Source organism: Corythoichthys intestinalis, chromosome 14, assembly GCF_030265065.1.
Source record: "Corythoichthys intestinalis isolate RoL2023-P3 chromosome 14, ASM3026506v1, whole genome shotgun sequence".
Taxonomy (NCBI): domain Eukaryota; kingdom Metazoa; phylum Chordata; class Actinopteri; order Syngnathiformes; family Syngnathidae; genus Corythoichthys; species Corythoichthys intestinalis.
In genome coordinates, this window is record NC_080408.1 from 31,996,320 (window position 1) to 32,012,978 (window position 16,659).

Here is a 16,659-nt window from a genome sequence, read left to right on the forward strand (position 1 = left end):
GGTTCCTCACCTAGCTTGCTGCTAACTTGACTTTCCAGTAATTCGGTGAACGAGTCAAAAAAATGAAAGGAAATGACTTTGTCACATAATTGTTAATGTGGAGCGTATCATATGCTGCTCAAACAGACAAAAACACCACACAAACCTCGCGAGCATGGTTTAGTGTATTACTTTTCTCAACAGACTCGGGACTACCTATGACTAAATACTATCAAATTTACAGTACTTTAAAACACGGGTAGCTACGGGGCAAGCAAAAGCTGAGCTGCGGTCACGTGACGGCAGTGAAGGGGGCAGAGAACTGTCACAATATGGAGGCTTCATGGCAGCGATATTTACCTCATATGTGCACAGAAAAAAAGAATATTTAATATGATCACCATAATACTGATTTCCAATGAAACTGTATATACATGTCAATTTTTTCCGAGTGTTTTTTTTTTTTTTTTTTTCGTGTCAGAGCGTGGCGGGTGTTGGATGGTTTGACAAATTATGTCCATCCGTCCATCATGTGCTACTCAAGCGCCCAAAAACAACGCACGCGGACACGGGAGATGTCGCAATATGTCTACATTTTTCTTAACAGATTAATGAGTGTAGAAAGGCGACATCGTAAAGAGCAAACAATTATTTCTCGTCAGCATTTGAAGATCTGTGATGAGAGGACGACAGGGGAGTTGACGGGATTATTTTATTTGTTAATACCAGTGCAAAAATTCAATACGATCATCTTAATACTGATTTGCAATTAAACTGTCAAATATCAAAATGTAGTATTGTTTTCATTTCAGAGCAGCACATTTGACAACTAGCTATTTACACTTTAGCTTTAACAATAGTGACCAAAAATAATAGTGATGAGCATAAAAACAAAAATACAACAGAGTGAGAGGTAAATATGATGTGTTGGTCCTTCCATATTTAGAAATTAAACTTTCAATTTATTTTTATTTTCGTGACAGCAAGCATGCTGCGTTGGCTGGTGGCAGCAGCATTGTATATGTGATCAAGATCATGCTAAAGAAAGTCCGTGCGCCCCCGACCCCAAACCCCCACTCCTCCCACAAAAGGAAAATGTTTAACTGTGTCCCAAATCGAAATGCAAGCACGAGCCATGACTTTGATCCCATAGAAATAGGACAGACGACGCGAAAGTTCTCCCTCGCTTTTGCAGCAGCGGGAGGGAGACGAGGCTTTGAAAGCAGAATGATATCGCCTGTAACTCATTTCTGAAACTGCGACGAGTGGTCGATGAGGAGCCTGTGTGCAAGAGAGGGAGGGACCAAGCAATGTCACTTCCCGTTCAGTTATACTGCAAAACGGTCTTTGGTGATCTGTTCGGCAACGTCACTTCCCGTTCACTAACCGAACGCTTCATTTGGGCGGGGAGGGAGATGAGGGGGGCGAACGATTCGTTGAACGATTTGTTTGAATGAGTCTTTTTACTGAACGAACTGAAATGGATTCATTTCCTCAAGTGAACGACAGATCCGGTCAATACTATGTTGACCCCCTTCTGGTTTATGATGGTGACATCACGCAGCCTTGCGGTCTAAAAATAGCATTTGTGCGGTACGCTATTGTGACATCGTTCGAATGGAGATGGAACCATATAAATGCAAACATGAAATTTGTCGTATTCTCAGAGAGTCAAACTACAATGCCTTGCAAAAGTATTCGGCCTCCTTGAACCTTGCAACCTTTCGCCACATTTCAGGCTTCAAACATAAAGATATAACATTTTAATTTTTTGTCAAGAATCAACAACAAGTGGGACACAATCGTGAAGTGGAACCAAATTTATTGGATAATTTAAACTTTTTTAACAAATAAAAAACTGAAAAGTGGGGCGTGCAATATTATTCGGCCCCCTTGCGTTAATACTTTGTAGCGCCACCTTTTGCTCCAATTACAGCTGCAAGTCACTTGGGGTATGTTTCTATCAGTTTTGCACATCGAGAGACTGACATTCTTGCCCATTCTTCCTTGCAAAACAGCTCGAGCTCAGTGAGGTAGGATGGAGAGTGTTTGTGAACAGCAGTCTTCAGCTCTTTCCACAGATTCTCGATTGGATTCAGGTCTGGACTTTGACTTGGCCATTCTAACACCTGGATACGTTTATTTTTGAACCATTCCATTGTAGATTTGGCTTTATGTTTTGGATCATTGTCCTGTTGGAAGATAAATCTCCGTCCCAGTCTCAGGTCCTGTGCAGATACCAACAGGTTTTCTTCCAGAATGTTGCTGTATTTGGCTGCATCCATCTTCCCATCAATTTTAACCATCTTCCCTGTCCCTGCTGAAGAAAAGCAGGCCCAAACCATGATGCTGCCACCACCATGTTTGACAGTGGGGATGGTGTGTTCAGGGTGATGAGCTGTGTTGCTTTTACGCCAAACATATCGTTTTGCATTGTGGCCAAAAAGTTCAATTTTGGTTTCATCTGACCAGAGCACCTTCTTCCACATGTTTGGTGTGTCTCCCAGGTGGCTTGTGGCAAACTTTAAACGAGACTTTTTATGGATATCTTTGAGAAATGGCTTTCTTCTTCCCACTCTTCCATAAAGGCCAGATTTGTGCAGTGTACGACTGATTGTTGTCCTATGGACAGACTCTCCCACATCAGCTGTAGATCTCTGCAGTTCATCCAGAGTGATCATGGGCCTCTTGGCTGCATCTCTGATCAGTTTTCTCCTTGTTTGAGAAGAAAGTTTGGAAGGACGGCCGGGTCTTGGTAGATTTGCAGTGGTCTGATGCTCCTTCCATTTCAATATGATGGCTTGCACAGTGCTCCTTGAGATGTTTAAAGCTTGGGAAATCTTTTTGTATCCAAATCCGGCTTTAAACTTCTCCACAACAGTATCTCGGACCTGCCTGGTGTGTTCCTTGGTTTTCATAATGCTCTCTGCACTTTAAACAGAACCCTGAGACTATCACAGAGCAGGTGCATTTATACGGAGACTTGATTACACATAGGTGGATTCTATTTATCATCATCGGTCATTTAGGACAACATTGGATCATTCAGAGATCCTCACTGAACTTCTGGAGTGAGTTTGCTGCACTGAAAGTAAAGGGGCCGAATAATATTGCACGCCCCACTTTTCAGTTTTTTATTTGTTAAAAAAGTTTAAATTATCCAATAAATGTTGTTCCACTTCACGATTGTGTCCCACTTGTTGTTGATTCTTGACAAAAAAAAAATAAATTTCATATCTTTATGTTTGAAGCCTGAAATGTGGCGAAAGGTTGCAAGATTCAAGGGGGCCGAATACTTTTGCAAGGCACTGTAAGTGTGTAAAGCTTGTGTGCATATTTCTAAAAAAAAAAAAAAAAAAAAAAGTTCAAAGAAATAAGTCAGTAGTTATGAAAAACCTTGTGGCATTTGTACATTCATATTTCCCCATACCTTAATTTTATTTGATTACCCTTTTTTTTTGTTTTAACAAATATGTTGCACATCTAATCTAACAAAGGTAAATATCGAATATACACCATACATACTGTTTTATACTGCTTATAATTGAGATATATTTGTAGGAGACACCTGTTAACCATCTTAACTCACGGTTTTGATTGTGAAGCATTTACAACCCTCAAAATGCAATCGGCCCACTAGACCCATGACTTGCTGAGTATCAGCAATATAAAAACCACACAAGGGTTGAATGAGATATACTTGTAGGAGACACCTGTTAACCATCTTAACTCATGGTTTTGATTTTGAAGCATTTACAACCCTCAAAATGCAATCGGTCCACCAGACCCATAATCACTTGCTGAGTATAAACAATATAAAAAACACACAAGGGTTAAATAAATGGTTTAGTTTTAGACAAAAAAACAAACATCGTATGTTTGCTAAAATATCTGAATAAATGTGTATGAATGCATGGAAACCAGGGGCGAAAGCGGGCAGGAACGGTCCGGGACGCCATTCCAGTAAGAGATTTGGCACCGGAATGAGGTGGAACGGTGCTTTAATCCCGAAAATATTTCGACAACTGTCAAAACCCCATACTAAAAAATAACCAACCAACCAAGAGTGTTAACAACAAGCATAATAAAGTGCTTGTGTAGCATCATCCGTTTCCACCGATATTTATTATTTATTTATTCCACGGATGGCACGGAGCTTTCCATAGCTCCAGCAGTTATCGAGTCTGACAGATCAGGTACGAGGTGTCGTGTCGATGTGCGCATGGACTCAGTTTTCCGTTCAATAGGGGTAAAAACTGACATGTGATCAGCATAAATAGTTAGCTCTGATAGGTTCAAATGTACATGTTCTCCAGAACAGCAAAAAAAGAAAAAATGATTAAGCTTGTTGAATAAATACAATAAAAAAGGGCAATGTAACAAATAATTGATCAGATCTTTAAGAGAAAGGAAAGAGTTGAAGAGGTTTATTTATTTAATTTGATTTTATTTGTTTGATGGGGAGGTTTAGAACATCTTCCATGTCAATGTGCACTTTGGATTTATTTTTGTTCATTTATGTTAGGCTACTTATTTATTTCCTTATAATTTAAAACAGTCAATATTTGTGGGATCTTCAAAATATATTCCATTTACTTTGCACAATGTTAGTCATTTGTATTTATTTTTGTGCATGTATGTTACTTATATCATTGTTATTTAAAAAAATAATAACAATTTTAATGTACATCCTATGTTCTTAAGTAGTTAAAATTGAGGTTTTGCATTTAGAAAATAATAGGAGATAAAGGTTGGGGTTATTGCTGTTTTTTGTTAAGTGTTATTGTGCAAATTATTAAAAAATACAATTTTGAATGAAAATCAATTGCTCATGTTTTCCTTGTGGTTACCATAATATATGTAATGCAGTAGCCTAATGTGTAAAACCATTTTGTGTGTGTGTGTGTGTGTATGTGTTATGGATGTAACTGCCAAAAGCAGTTTCTCTACATTTTTGTGGTTTTAGGAGGTTTGACCAAATCCACCTAAAAAAAAAAAAAAATTCTGGCTCCATGCCTTGGCGACCTTCATGTCAGGGAGTTCTGGCAAGAAATTCTAGCCACTTTCACCCCTGATGAAAACATTACAGTTGAGAAATGATGGTTCATTATAAATTTCATTTCATGTTTCATTAAAAACTAACCTGAGGTGCAAATATTTTATTTATGATTCAAAAGCAGCATGTCATGTCAGTTACAAATAGCAAGAACGTGAAACACAAAATTAGCAACGTTTACGGAACACAGTTAGAGGGGTGCATCTTTGATGGAATAGGAAGTCACAGTTCTATAATTCATATTCTTCTCTATACAGTGCACTTCAATATTTGGTAGAACAGCTGTCATTGGTAAGGTAAAATGACATTAAGACAATTAGTACTTAACAAATCCATTAAACAAACACACTTCACTTATTTGTACAAAACATTTTAAAAGTGTTTATTGTGCTCATTTGTTAGTTTGTGTTAAGTTAGACTGACAATTGATAAAGTGCTGAATGCTGATTAAACAATGTTCTGAAATCCATTTAATCATTGGTTTGTCTTAGCTATTCAACCAATATTGATTTATTCAAATATCTCACAAAGTCCCGAGCTGGTATTCTGCGGTTTAAATTTAGATCATAAAGAACGATAACCGTTGCCCTTTTTCTCTGTATGGACTTCTTCCTCGTCCTTGCTGTAGTGTATGATCGACCCAATAACACCTAGAAGACAACAAAGATTATCCAAAGAGTTGATCAATTGTTGTAGACATGAACTAGTGAGTTAAATATGAGGCAAGCAAGACAGGTAAAAATCCAGTTAATGTGTGCGCAGTTCGTAAAATATTAAACTTTTCCCCCACTAAGCTTCCATCCAATGCTGGAAATAGAGAATCATAAAGAAAGTTGTTTTCTTACCACCGGGGTGTCTCAGACCTGAGTTGAGAGGGAAAAAAATGAAAAAACACATGACCAGGCACGCAATAAATGCACTCAGGACTGTGAGGAGAGGACATACCAATGTTCATGGGACACACAGTAGTCATTGGAGCAAATCAGAATCCACAGTGGAAAGTAACAAATTATAATTACAGTTGTACCTCTACATACGAAGTCAATTCATTCCAGAACCTTGTTTGAAAGGCCAAATGGTTGTATGTCGAACAGGATTTTCCCACAGGAATACATTATAATTCCATTAACTCGTTCCACACTCCAAAAACCTACATTAAATCCTTAATAAATACTGCTGGTACGATTACAAATGGCAATTACACATAGCAAAACAAATAAATTATAAATAAAAATTGGAATAATAATATAATAATAATTCCCGTAATAATGTAACGAATCGGGTTGTAATGTGGCGGACGTTTTTTGCTGTTCCTGAATGCACCGCGTGGTTGACGTGCCAGAGTGAGGGAGGGAGGACTATTTTCACTTTCACTTTACATGTTCAGCTGCGGGGAAGAGAAGGCGTTGCAAAACTTGATGGAATAATTAACTAGAAACCTGACGAAGCTGGCGATTTCTTTGGCGATGTTACCGCAATAATAATTGTCACCTTAACTTATGACTGCCGAACGGAGTTCGGAGGAGGACCGTCGAGAGTAGACATCATTCTACGGCCATATTGTCGAGCCAGTTCATGGATGCGCACACAACGCTATTATTTTCAACTTCATTTCAATGGTAAGCATCACCTTTTCCTTTTTTTTCACCACCTGCACTAACATTATTGAAACCCATGTTGATTGCTCTCCCAGAAAAATCTTCCGTGAGTCCGTCTTGTGGGGAAAAGAAAACTGCGCCGTTGTCATAGATCGTCGTATTTCGAGCATGTCGTCGGATGTAGAAACAAATGGCGAGTCAAATTTTACGTCGGATGTCGAAAAGATCGTGTGTCGAAGCGATCGGATGTCGAGGTACCACTGTACTCTCAATACTGTAACTAAGTCGTTTTGTGTGTGTGTGTGTGTGTGTGTGTGCGTGTGTGTGTGTGTGTGTGTGTGCGTGCGTGTGTGTGTGTGTGTGCAACTTGAAAAATTATGGAGTATTTAAACAAAAAATGACTTTTACTTAGAATTTTGTTGGAATTAATTTAGTGAATTACATTTTAAAACACTTATTCTATTATAGAAAAAAAAGAAATGAAATGACTAAGAGATGGTGGAGAAAAAAAGATAATTTTGCATCTGCATGCCAGTGATGGGCGGTGATAACTGTAGCGTCAGAAAGCAACACATATTAGAAATACTATTATGTCAATAAAGGCGTTTCATACCACCGGCATATTGGTTCTTATTGCTCATCGTCACTATACATATGAAATACAGTGTACTGTATAATGTATTTCACTGATGAACTTGGTGAACTACAAACAATATATAACAAAATGCAAAAACGTGATAGACTCACTTACGCAGTTTAGTGTAGAGAAGGAGGCTCAGAGCGGTCACTCCAATGAAGGCCAAAAGTCCCAAGATTGGAATAAAAAATTGGGACATTGGAATTCCTGGAAATAGGAAATTAAGAAAGCATGTCAGCAAAATAACAGCACCATAATGTAGTGTAATACTCGATAGATAAAAAAAAATCTTGTAAGGTTCAGTTTCAGATAATTTAATCATTAACTGTAAACACATACCCCCACCAGATTACTTCTTAAAAAAAAACAAAAAACAATTAATTTAACTGACGGGTATTAGCATTCTTGGCAATTGTTAAAAATTATATAGTAATAATTGTTTTTACAGATATTTGAATTTTTATTTATTTATTTATTTATTTCACAACTTTGGATGCCAAAATGTCTTATGTTACCTGTCCCAAATGATCCGTCTTTGTATGTCAAGCGCTCTTTGCAATGAATGTCGCTGATTATGTAATTAACGCAATGAGTCAAATCAATGCAATACATCACCGGAAATCTGTAAACTAAAGTGCCTGGATGAGCCAGACATGTTTATCACACATTAGAGGACATCAAAATAAATGGTGTTTTTTGACATATATGAATTTGTGAAAGCATTACAACTACTGCCCTGCATGCCTTTATTCTAATTACAATTGTCTAAACTAAGACAAGAGTGCAATTTGTTCCACGAGTACTGGTGGTTAGGATCATATATGCCCTTTTTCCCCATATAGTTTATAGGGAAACATATTTTTATGAAGATGTTTATCTCTTCACAGTTATACAACAGGTGTGCCACCTAAGTTATTTCATAATTCGATTAGAATACTACTCAGGGTGCTATGATTCGATTATTTAACAATAATCTTAATAGTTATGATCGCCAATGCATTATATTTTCAATCACATTAGGTTTCACTTCATACATTTAAACATGGAACAACCATTTAGAAACCATCCGGAAAAAAGTGTATGTGTAAAAGCATACCATACAATAAGCTGCTATATGCTTAGAACAATTAAAGATCATTAGTTAGTTGCCTTCTATTAGTGGTAAGTATTTACTGTGTTAAAAGTCATACTTTCAAACTACATGTCTTTGGCGGAATCTTGTTGCATCTAAGCTGAGTTGGCTAAATAGCTGTGGGAAATCATCCCCCCCCCCCCCCCACAAAAAAAAAAAGGATAATTACTATACTCCACCTGATTGGTCTTTAGAAAACCTCAGTTTTCCCATCAGGTTGACGCATCCATCTTGAAGGGACTCCAAGCTCCCCACCGCCTGCTCCCACGATGCTTTGAGGGCCATTGCTTGCTGCGTGTGGGCTACCCAGACGCCACTGTGGTCCAGGGACAGATAGAGTGACCCGTCTGAGAAAACCCGGTCAGCCCAGTGCAGCTCCGAGCCCTCCAGTACGCAGTCACGGGAGCGAAGGACCGTGTAGCCCTTCCCTGTCAACAAAAACATTCATGTAGGGCTGGGCGATCTGACCAAAAAAGGATCAAGATTCATTTTTAATCTCATCTCGTCCAATCTGATTTCTTTTAATTTTTTTGTACTTAGGTTTGCTATTGTTTTGTTTTGTTTGTTTCCTCCACCCTTACCCTTAAAGACCAAATGTGAAGTAAGGTTGGCCAACCATGTTTTTGAATAATATCAATGGCTAAACAATTATAAGCATATTTTCGTTTTTTTTTTTTAACGCAACCCTTCCAGATTCTTTGTAACCCATAGCAACGCCCTTGACAACGAAAATGCTTTTCTTCGACAATCTTTGGAAATCTTCGGAAATTACGTCATGCAGAGAACTGTGAGGGAAGTCCGCCATAGAACAGTATTGATGCATTGCTTCTCGGTAAGATGCCACGGCGGTGTGTGGCGATGTATTGTTCTCAATCTAAAGAAAAGTTGTCTGTGTGGCCAAAGGATAGAAGGGCACGTAAATGGACATCTTTCGTTCGCACAAAGTGAATGAATTTCACGCCACGTTTGTAGTGTTCTCTGCTACAAAAACTTCGAAGATGCCTGCTTCCTCAACCGGTCTGCTTATGATCAAGGATTTGCAAAAAAGTAACAGGATTTTTGGATAGATGACTGATTACTTTTTCAAAGCAGAGCTGCCAACTGTTGTGGAATGAACAGTAGAAGGTAGCGACGTTAGCCGAAAGGTAACTTGAGGCATAACCCCGATCGTGTTGTTGAATGAACAGTAGAAGCTAGCGACGTTAGCCGAAAGCTAACTTGTGGCAATCCCCGATCATAGTTGTATTGAGTTCATTTTGCCTACACTTATAAATTCATCAAAACTTTTCTTTTATCCCAGGCAATAGTAGGTGGTTTATTTACCTGACATGTTTCGGCGAACACTTCCGCCTTCGTCGGTCAGAGTACGAAGGCGGAAGTGTTCGCCGAAACATGTCAGGTAAATAAAAGCTAACATCACTAGCTTCTACTGTTCATTCCACAACATGATCGGGGATTCGTCAAAACTTTTCTTTTATCCCAGGCAATTGTAGGTGGTTTATTTACCTGACATGTTTCAGCGAACACTTCCGCCTTCGTCAGAGAGTCCACAGGCGGAGGTGTTCGCCGAAACATGTCAGGTAAATAAAAGCTAACATCGCTAGCTTCTACTGTTCATTACACAACATGATCGGGGATTCGTCAAAACTTTTCCTTTATCCCAGGCAATACTAGGTGTTTTATTTACCATACATGCTTCAGATCATAAAAATAATAACAGCCTATGTTTTACCAATCTTGTAATCTCGATGGGTCTTGTCTCCATTCCATGTCAGGCAGTCTGGGCACATTGTTTGCATCCTGATTAGCGTCTGGCTAATACATGCACGGTCCAACATAAAATTCCAACATCCTCCTCTTCCTCCAACTCTTCAAAAACTTGGATCTCCTCACTTGCACTCGATCTATCGCTTATATCACTGTTTGAATTATTGTTTGAAAAGCTTTTTATGGCGGCCATATGGAGCGCTGCCATCGCTGTTCTCAGTGTGACGTATCACTTCCGGGTTCGTCCCCTTCCAGGCTCGAACTTCAGAAACGCGATAATTATGTCAAATATACAACATATAAATTATTTTTTTCATGCTTTATTTGTTGGACAATGTTTTATTACATTAATTGTGACCCTTTTTGGCATTTTATGAAATTATTTCACATTTGGTCTTTAAATAATCTGCAACGAAACTAGTGAGTAGTTAAACATTTCATTTGAATATGGAGTAAATATTAAGAAAAAAATTAGAAGTAGTGAATACTTACTACTGTGCAAACAACACTTTCATTGGTCAATATTTGAAACAGTCGACCCAAAATTACAGAAATACAAAGTCAATAATAAAATCCGTGATATAAATATGGGAAACTATTTAAAAGAAAAAAAAAAACAACTATAAAGATAAATGTAAAATGATTGAAAGTGACATTATTAGTCAATACCAATAAAAGAAATGAAGGACTACATATAATATTAGGAAAAATATTAGAAATTCGCTCAACAATACAGTTAATTAACACACTTGAATGTGTGTTGCGGAAGAGAAAGAATGTGGTTGTCATCCCACCCCCTCAATTCAATGGTTGATAAAACTTGTTTTTGGCAGCTGAAAAAGGCTGTAGGCACATGAGTGTTGTTATAAGTGTTGTTATGAGTGTGTTTTCTATTAATTTTCCCGAGGCATTTCTTTGTGAATATTCATTGTTTTAGTCAGCGTGTCAGCCAAGCGTTGTTAATTTTTGTTAGCGCTTGAATAGTGTTTTCTGATTATTATTAGCATTACGCTCGATTAAAAATAGAATTGCTGACCATCGAGATCAACCTGAAGACATTTTCGATCCACAATTTCGATCTCAAGATTGCACAGCCCTACATCTGTGCATTTGTTTTCTGTAGTGCTTGTCCTCATTAGGGTTACGGGTGAGCTAAAGTCTATCCTGCAAAAGAAGGGTAAACCCAGGACTGGTTTGCCAATCCATCACAAATTACATAAAAAAACAGTAGGTCCCCGACATGGTGTCAACCGGAAATACATCTAGCTGACATTAGCACCAACATATTAATAGTTAGTGTAGGCGCTTAATGTATTTCTTGCTGTTGTTTGTGTTTCTTTTCTCTCTTTTCTTGTGCTTCTTTTCTTCTGTTCCCCCATAACCCCTTCCTGTTCGCTGCTTTGTCGTAATAAACGAGGTACTGTATGTTGAATGATCACAATGGGAGTATGTCATACTCTCAATGTGAAACATTAAAATTGTTCAGAACAACCGGACACTTAGACTTCCGTTCTCCGTGTCAAACAGCTGAAAAGGACAGGTTTAAGAAAAAAAAAATTACATAAAAAAAAAGACCACAAAAAGATTCACAGACCCACAGATATGTAAAAATTAAGAGTCTTCAGGGGATGCTTTTAGAATGTGTAAGTAAGGAAACATACGCAGAGATTAAGGGGGAACCGGGCGGCACAGAACCCCCAGGTGGCCAAAATTGTCATTACATGTAATTGACTTTCCTATTTATGAATTTAAAATTAAGACTTTGCCAGTAAAATGTTGCCTATAAAAGTTGTAAAGTAATAAACAACAAAAATGAATGAAAAAAATATTTTTATAACGGGTAAAAATTATTTTTCGTACAGAACATGTGACTGGCACCTCAGAGACATTTGGTTTGCTTCGCCAAAAAAAGAAGAAAAAAAAAACTGAGGACAGAAGCTGCAAGATGGATATACATCGGTACCTCGACATACGATCGCTTCGAGACACGATCTCTTCGACATCGAACGTAAAATTTGACACACCATTTGTTTCTACATCCGACCACATGCTCTAAATACGACGATCTATGACAGCACCGCAGTTTCTTTGTTTTCCCGCAAGTAACGCATGGCAGATTTTTTTGTGAGGGAAATCAACATGGGTTCTAACAATGTTAGTGCAGTTGGTGAAAAAAAAGAAAACAAGGTGATGCTTACCTTTACCATTGACATGAATATATATATGATAGAAAAATATGAGCGTGAGATGCGCATCCGTGATATGGCTCGCTCAACAATACAGACGTAGAGGTTCTATGACGGTCCTCCTCCGTTCACCAGTCTTTATAAGTTAAGGTGGCAATTATTATTGTGGTAACATTGCCAAAGAAATCGCCAGCTTCGTCAGGTTTATTCCATCAACTTGTGCCGAGTGTTCCCCACAGCAAGTAAACAAGGTGAAAGTGAAACTAAACTAGCTCACTCTATCAAGTCAGCCACGCGATGCGTTCAGGTACACCACGCAAACACATTTGCCACATTAGAACCCGGTTTGTTACATTATTACTAGGGCTGTCAAAATTATCGCGTTAACGGGCGGTAATTAATTTTTTAAATTAATCACGTTAAAATATTTGAAGCAATTAACGCACATGCCCCGCTCAAAAAGATTAAAATGACAGCACAGTGCAATGTCCACTTGTTACTTGTGTTTTTTGGAGTTTTGTCGCCCTCTGCTGGCGCTTTGGTGCGACTGATTTTATGGGCTTCAGCACCCATAAGCATTGTGTAATTATTGACATCAACAATGGCGGGCTACTAATTTTTTTTTTGATTGAAAATTTTACAAATTTTATTAAAACGAAAACATTAAGAGGGGTTTTAATATAAAATTTCTATAACTTGCACTGACATTTATCTTTTAAGAACTACAAGTCTTTCTATCCATGGATCCCTTTCATAGAATGTTAATAATGTTAATGCCATCTTGTTGATTTATTGTTATACTAAACAAATACAGTACTTATGTACCGTATGTTGAATGTATATATCCATCTTGTGTCTTATCTTTCCATTCCAACAATAATTTACAAAAAAATATGGCATATTTTATAGATGGTTTGAATTGCGATTAATTACGATTAATTAATTTTTAAGCTGTAATTAACTCGATTAAAAACTTTAATTGTTTGACAACACTAATTATTACAGGTATTATTATTATTGCTATTATTATATTATTATTCCGATTTTTATTCATAATGTATTTGTTTTGCTCTTTGTAATTGATATTTGCAATAGTAACATCAATATTAGTGTAGGTTTTCGGGCTGTGAAACGAATTAGTGGAATTGTAGTGTATTGTTATGGAAAAATCCTGCTCGATATACGACCATTTCGACTTACAAACAAGGTCCTGGAATGAATTAACTTCATATGTAGAGGTACCACTTTGTACATTATTTTTTTCAAACCTAAGCTGAATAACCTAAGCTTTCAAAAGCGACAAAAACTGCTGAGCGAGAACCAAGGACTGAACATGTGGACCATGAAATGCCAGAGAGCACTGCCAAAATGGTGAGCGGAATTTCAGTTTGCCCTACTAAAGATGTTAATTGTACAACAGAGCCACCACCGGGCATACCATATTCAATGGACGACGATCTTGGCCAAAGGCATAGCTATCCTAAGCAGCCTGATTTAGAATTCCCCTCAAAAATGATGGGAAACAAAAAAAAATGCTTATTTTCAACATAAGAGAACAGACAACAGAAAAACGTGCGTGCACACACACACACATCTGGGATGCCTGTATGTACGAGGATGGGCTAAGCTACTATCCGAGCATATATCTTGCAAGTTAATTTTATTGCTGACACCGCGTTTCGGGGTCATCAACATGTTTTGCGCCCCCTGCCAAAAAAGGAACCCAACATACCCTGGAAAAAAATCTGTAGGGTCTGGCTGAGATTCAAACCTGTGACCTCTTGTTTGTGAGGCCAATGTGCTATCAAACACATTTTACTGGAATTGGTTCAACTCTATTGTCTTACTTAATACTCCAGTCTGGTTTGCGAGGAGCTTCAAGGGGATCAAATCAGCCGACATCATCTGAATAATTCCATTGACTTCCTGAGTGGCGCCAGGATATGGGACCCCGTTGAGGAGGACCCGTCCTAGGACTGGTTGAGTGCCCAACACCACCCACTGCTGCAGCTGAACGACCATTGTGTCTGAACAGAAACCAAAACAGACCAGAATGAAAGTAGGTTATTTCGGGACATGGGAATTAAAGTGAGTTAATGCATAACTCGGCCACAAAGTTGATTGACACTATGGATTTAAATGACATTGGAATGTTGTACTGCATATACTGTATGTGTCCTTTAGCTGACTTGCGCTGGAAAAGCGCTACATTGATTAGTCACGAATCAGCACATAAATCAAAGAGAAAACAAGTGTCCATACTTCTGGACATTTTAGTCTTCAATTCTTTTGGGCATACACGTTACCACTAAATGACTAGTAAACTAAATATGTATAATACAGATGAATAGCTATAATATACTTTAATTATCATTCATTTTCGAAGTGCGAGCTTCGACAAAGCAACAGTGTACAATACAAAAAGTTTATCATTTATCGCATTCCCCCCTTGGTTTAATTACAAAGAAAACGCGTTTCTTACCCACTGGAACTGGTAGAGTCAGTGACAAACGGGCCAGGGTGACAAGCACGAAAATACTATCAAAATGCATTGGTTCTCGTCCCAAAACGATAATAAATAACTATAATCCTATAATTTGAACATACGCTACACGTACCTCGCGTGTCTCTCTATTTTTATCTTGAAGTGTTTCAGTTTAATATTGAGACAAACTTCCCTTTAGTACCTCTGATTGGTTCAAAGAACGGAAACGCACGGTAAATGTCCACCCACAATTATAATGTAGGCAAAAATTTTATTGTTACTCATTTTTGTTGCAGCATTTCTGAATATCTGCACGTATTTTGCGATGATCAATAAAAAAATAGGCACGTAAATAATTTCCAATAAAATTAACGAATTAATAAAGTATTGCATTTTGGATGGAAAAATCAATTATTTAAATAGTAATAAAGATTTATTAAAAAAAAAAAAAAAAAGAAAAAAGAAAAAAACGGAAAAATAAAAAACGATGTGTAACCTAGAAATATGAACATTGTATGGAAATCGGATTAATTTACAAAAATTAAAAAAAAAAAAAAAACAATTTCAAACAAATCTTTATGCATTGTATAAGAATAATAATAGACAAGTTTCTGAGCCTAGCCTATGTTAAGGTACGCTAAGGTACTTCAATTTCTTCTGTCTGCTCGCAACTTCCGTTTTACAATTTCTCCATCCAAAATGACAGTGAAGCTGAATTAACATTACTCATCAAAATCCCTTAAAAAAGTCAATTTGGAAATACCGCATCCATCTGCCATCATCACGACAGGGGAGGACAACATGTTCATGAAGGCAAATGGGGAACCAAGCTTGTGCCACCACAAAGACCGACTGTTTTTGTAGCCGTGTTACCACTGTGTTATGGAAGGTATGTTCTTCCTATCACTGCATTTTCATGTGTGCAGTGTTCAAGAAATACTAAAGCTAAAATATTGCACATGAAACGATTTGTTGCCTTTGATATTGTTATTACGATGATGATTGTAATTATGATGATCTTTAATAATATTTACTACAACTACTGTATCTGTTGCTAGCCTGTAGCTAATCAGTATGTGAAGCATGGCACAATTGTGTAAACGCATAAATGCAAGTGTTACAAGTTTTTGTTCGTTTGTTTACAGGTGGAAAATGCTGTAAGGCAAGGGAAGACAGCTTGACTTGTACGTTGATGGACATATATCGAGACTACGTGCATTCTACTTTGATGATGGAAGGCTCGACTTCCAGGGGCGGCCAAGAGGCAGGGGCTGGGACAGACAGTGGCTCGCCTTGCGGCAGACCGTTAGATCGATCCCCGGATCCAAGCACAAGCTTTTTAACTGCAACAACTTTAAGATACACTATTGGAGTTGGTATTACCGAGGACAGCTGGAGAAAGCCCATCTGAATGCCGCCGAGGGTTTCATATTGTCGGGTGAAAGTTTGGCGAGGCTCCCTTAAGCTCTGCTTTCTGATAACACATTCCACGTATGCTCAACATTTGTTAATATTTTTCTAATAATTATATAAATAGTGATTCATTGACCTGTTTTGCACATGCACCAATCGTTTAAAATAAAACAAGAAACGGAATCATGTTATCCAAATGTTTTATTGCAATCAATGTCTGCAATAAAAAAGAATGATATACTATTTTTGTTTATATGTACATACCTTGCAGTATTTTCTTGCAACAGCAAAATCCGTGTCAGCCCATCTGCATTCGGCAAATCTAATATAATTTGTAGTTTCACCTCATTTTGGTCACTCAAGTGGCCAGCCTATCAATCTACACGTCACGTCAACACAGGCTGAC

General features: G+C 37.8%; 1 protein-coding gene across 2 annotated transcripts; it reads right to left on the reverse strand.

Moving 5' to 3' along the window:
• Positions 1-5,166: 5,166 nt before the first annotated feature.
• LOC130930369 (uncharacterized) lies at positions 5,167-14,988 on the reverse strand. 2 transcript variants are annotated; one of them, XM_057858276.1, is made up of 6 exons: positions 14,838-14,988; positions 14,203-14,382; positions 8,582-8,830; positions 7,385-7,477; positions 5,881-5,898; positions 5,167-5,685 (listed from the first exon to the last, which is right to left on the reverse strand). In XM_057858276.1, the coding sequence occupies exons 1-6, from the start codon at positions 14,905-14,907 to the stop codon at positions 5,600-5,602; spliced, it is 696 nt and encodes a 231-aa protein (XP_057714259.1). In that variant the 5' UTR covers positions 14,908-14,988; the 3' UTR covers positions 5,167-5,599. The 2 variants fall into 2 exon arrangements, with proteins under 2 accessions (XP_057714259.1, XP_057714260.1); XM_057858277.1 differs by lacking the exon at positions 5,881-5,898.
• Between the last annotated feature and the right edge of the window lie 1,671 nt (positions 14,989-16,659).

Coding starts and splice junctions, on each gene's coding strand:
- LOC130930369 (XM_057858276.1), bottom strand. CDS start 14,907: ATGCATTTTGATAGTATTTTCGTGCTTGTCACCCTGGCCCGTTTGTCA. Junction 14,383..14,837: donor GACTCTACCAGTTCCAGTGG/GTAAGAAACGCG, acceptor GTTTCTGTTCAG/ACACAATGGTCGTTCAGCTG. Junction 8,831..14,202: donor AAACCAGACTGGAGTATTAA/GTAAGACAATAG, acceptor TTTTGTTGACAG/GGAAGGGCTACACGGTCCTT.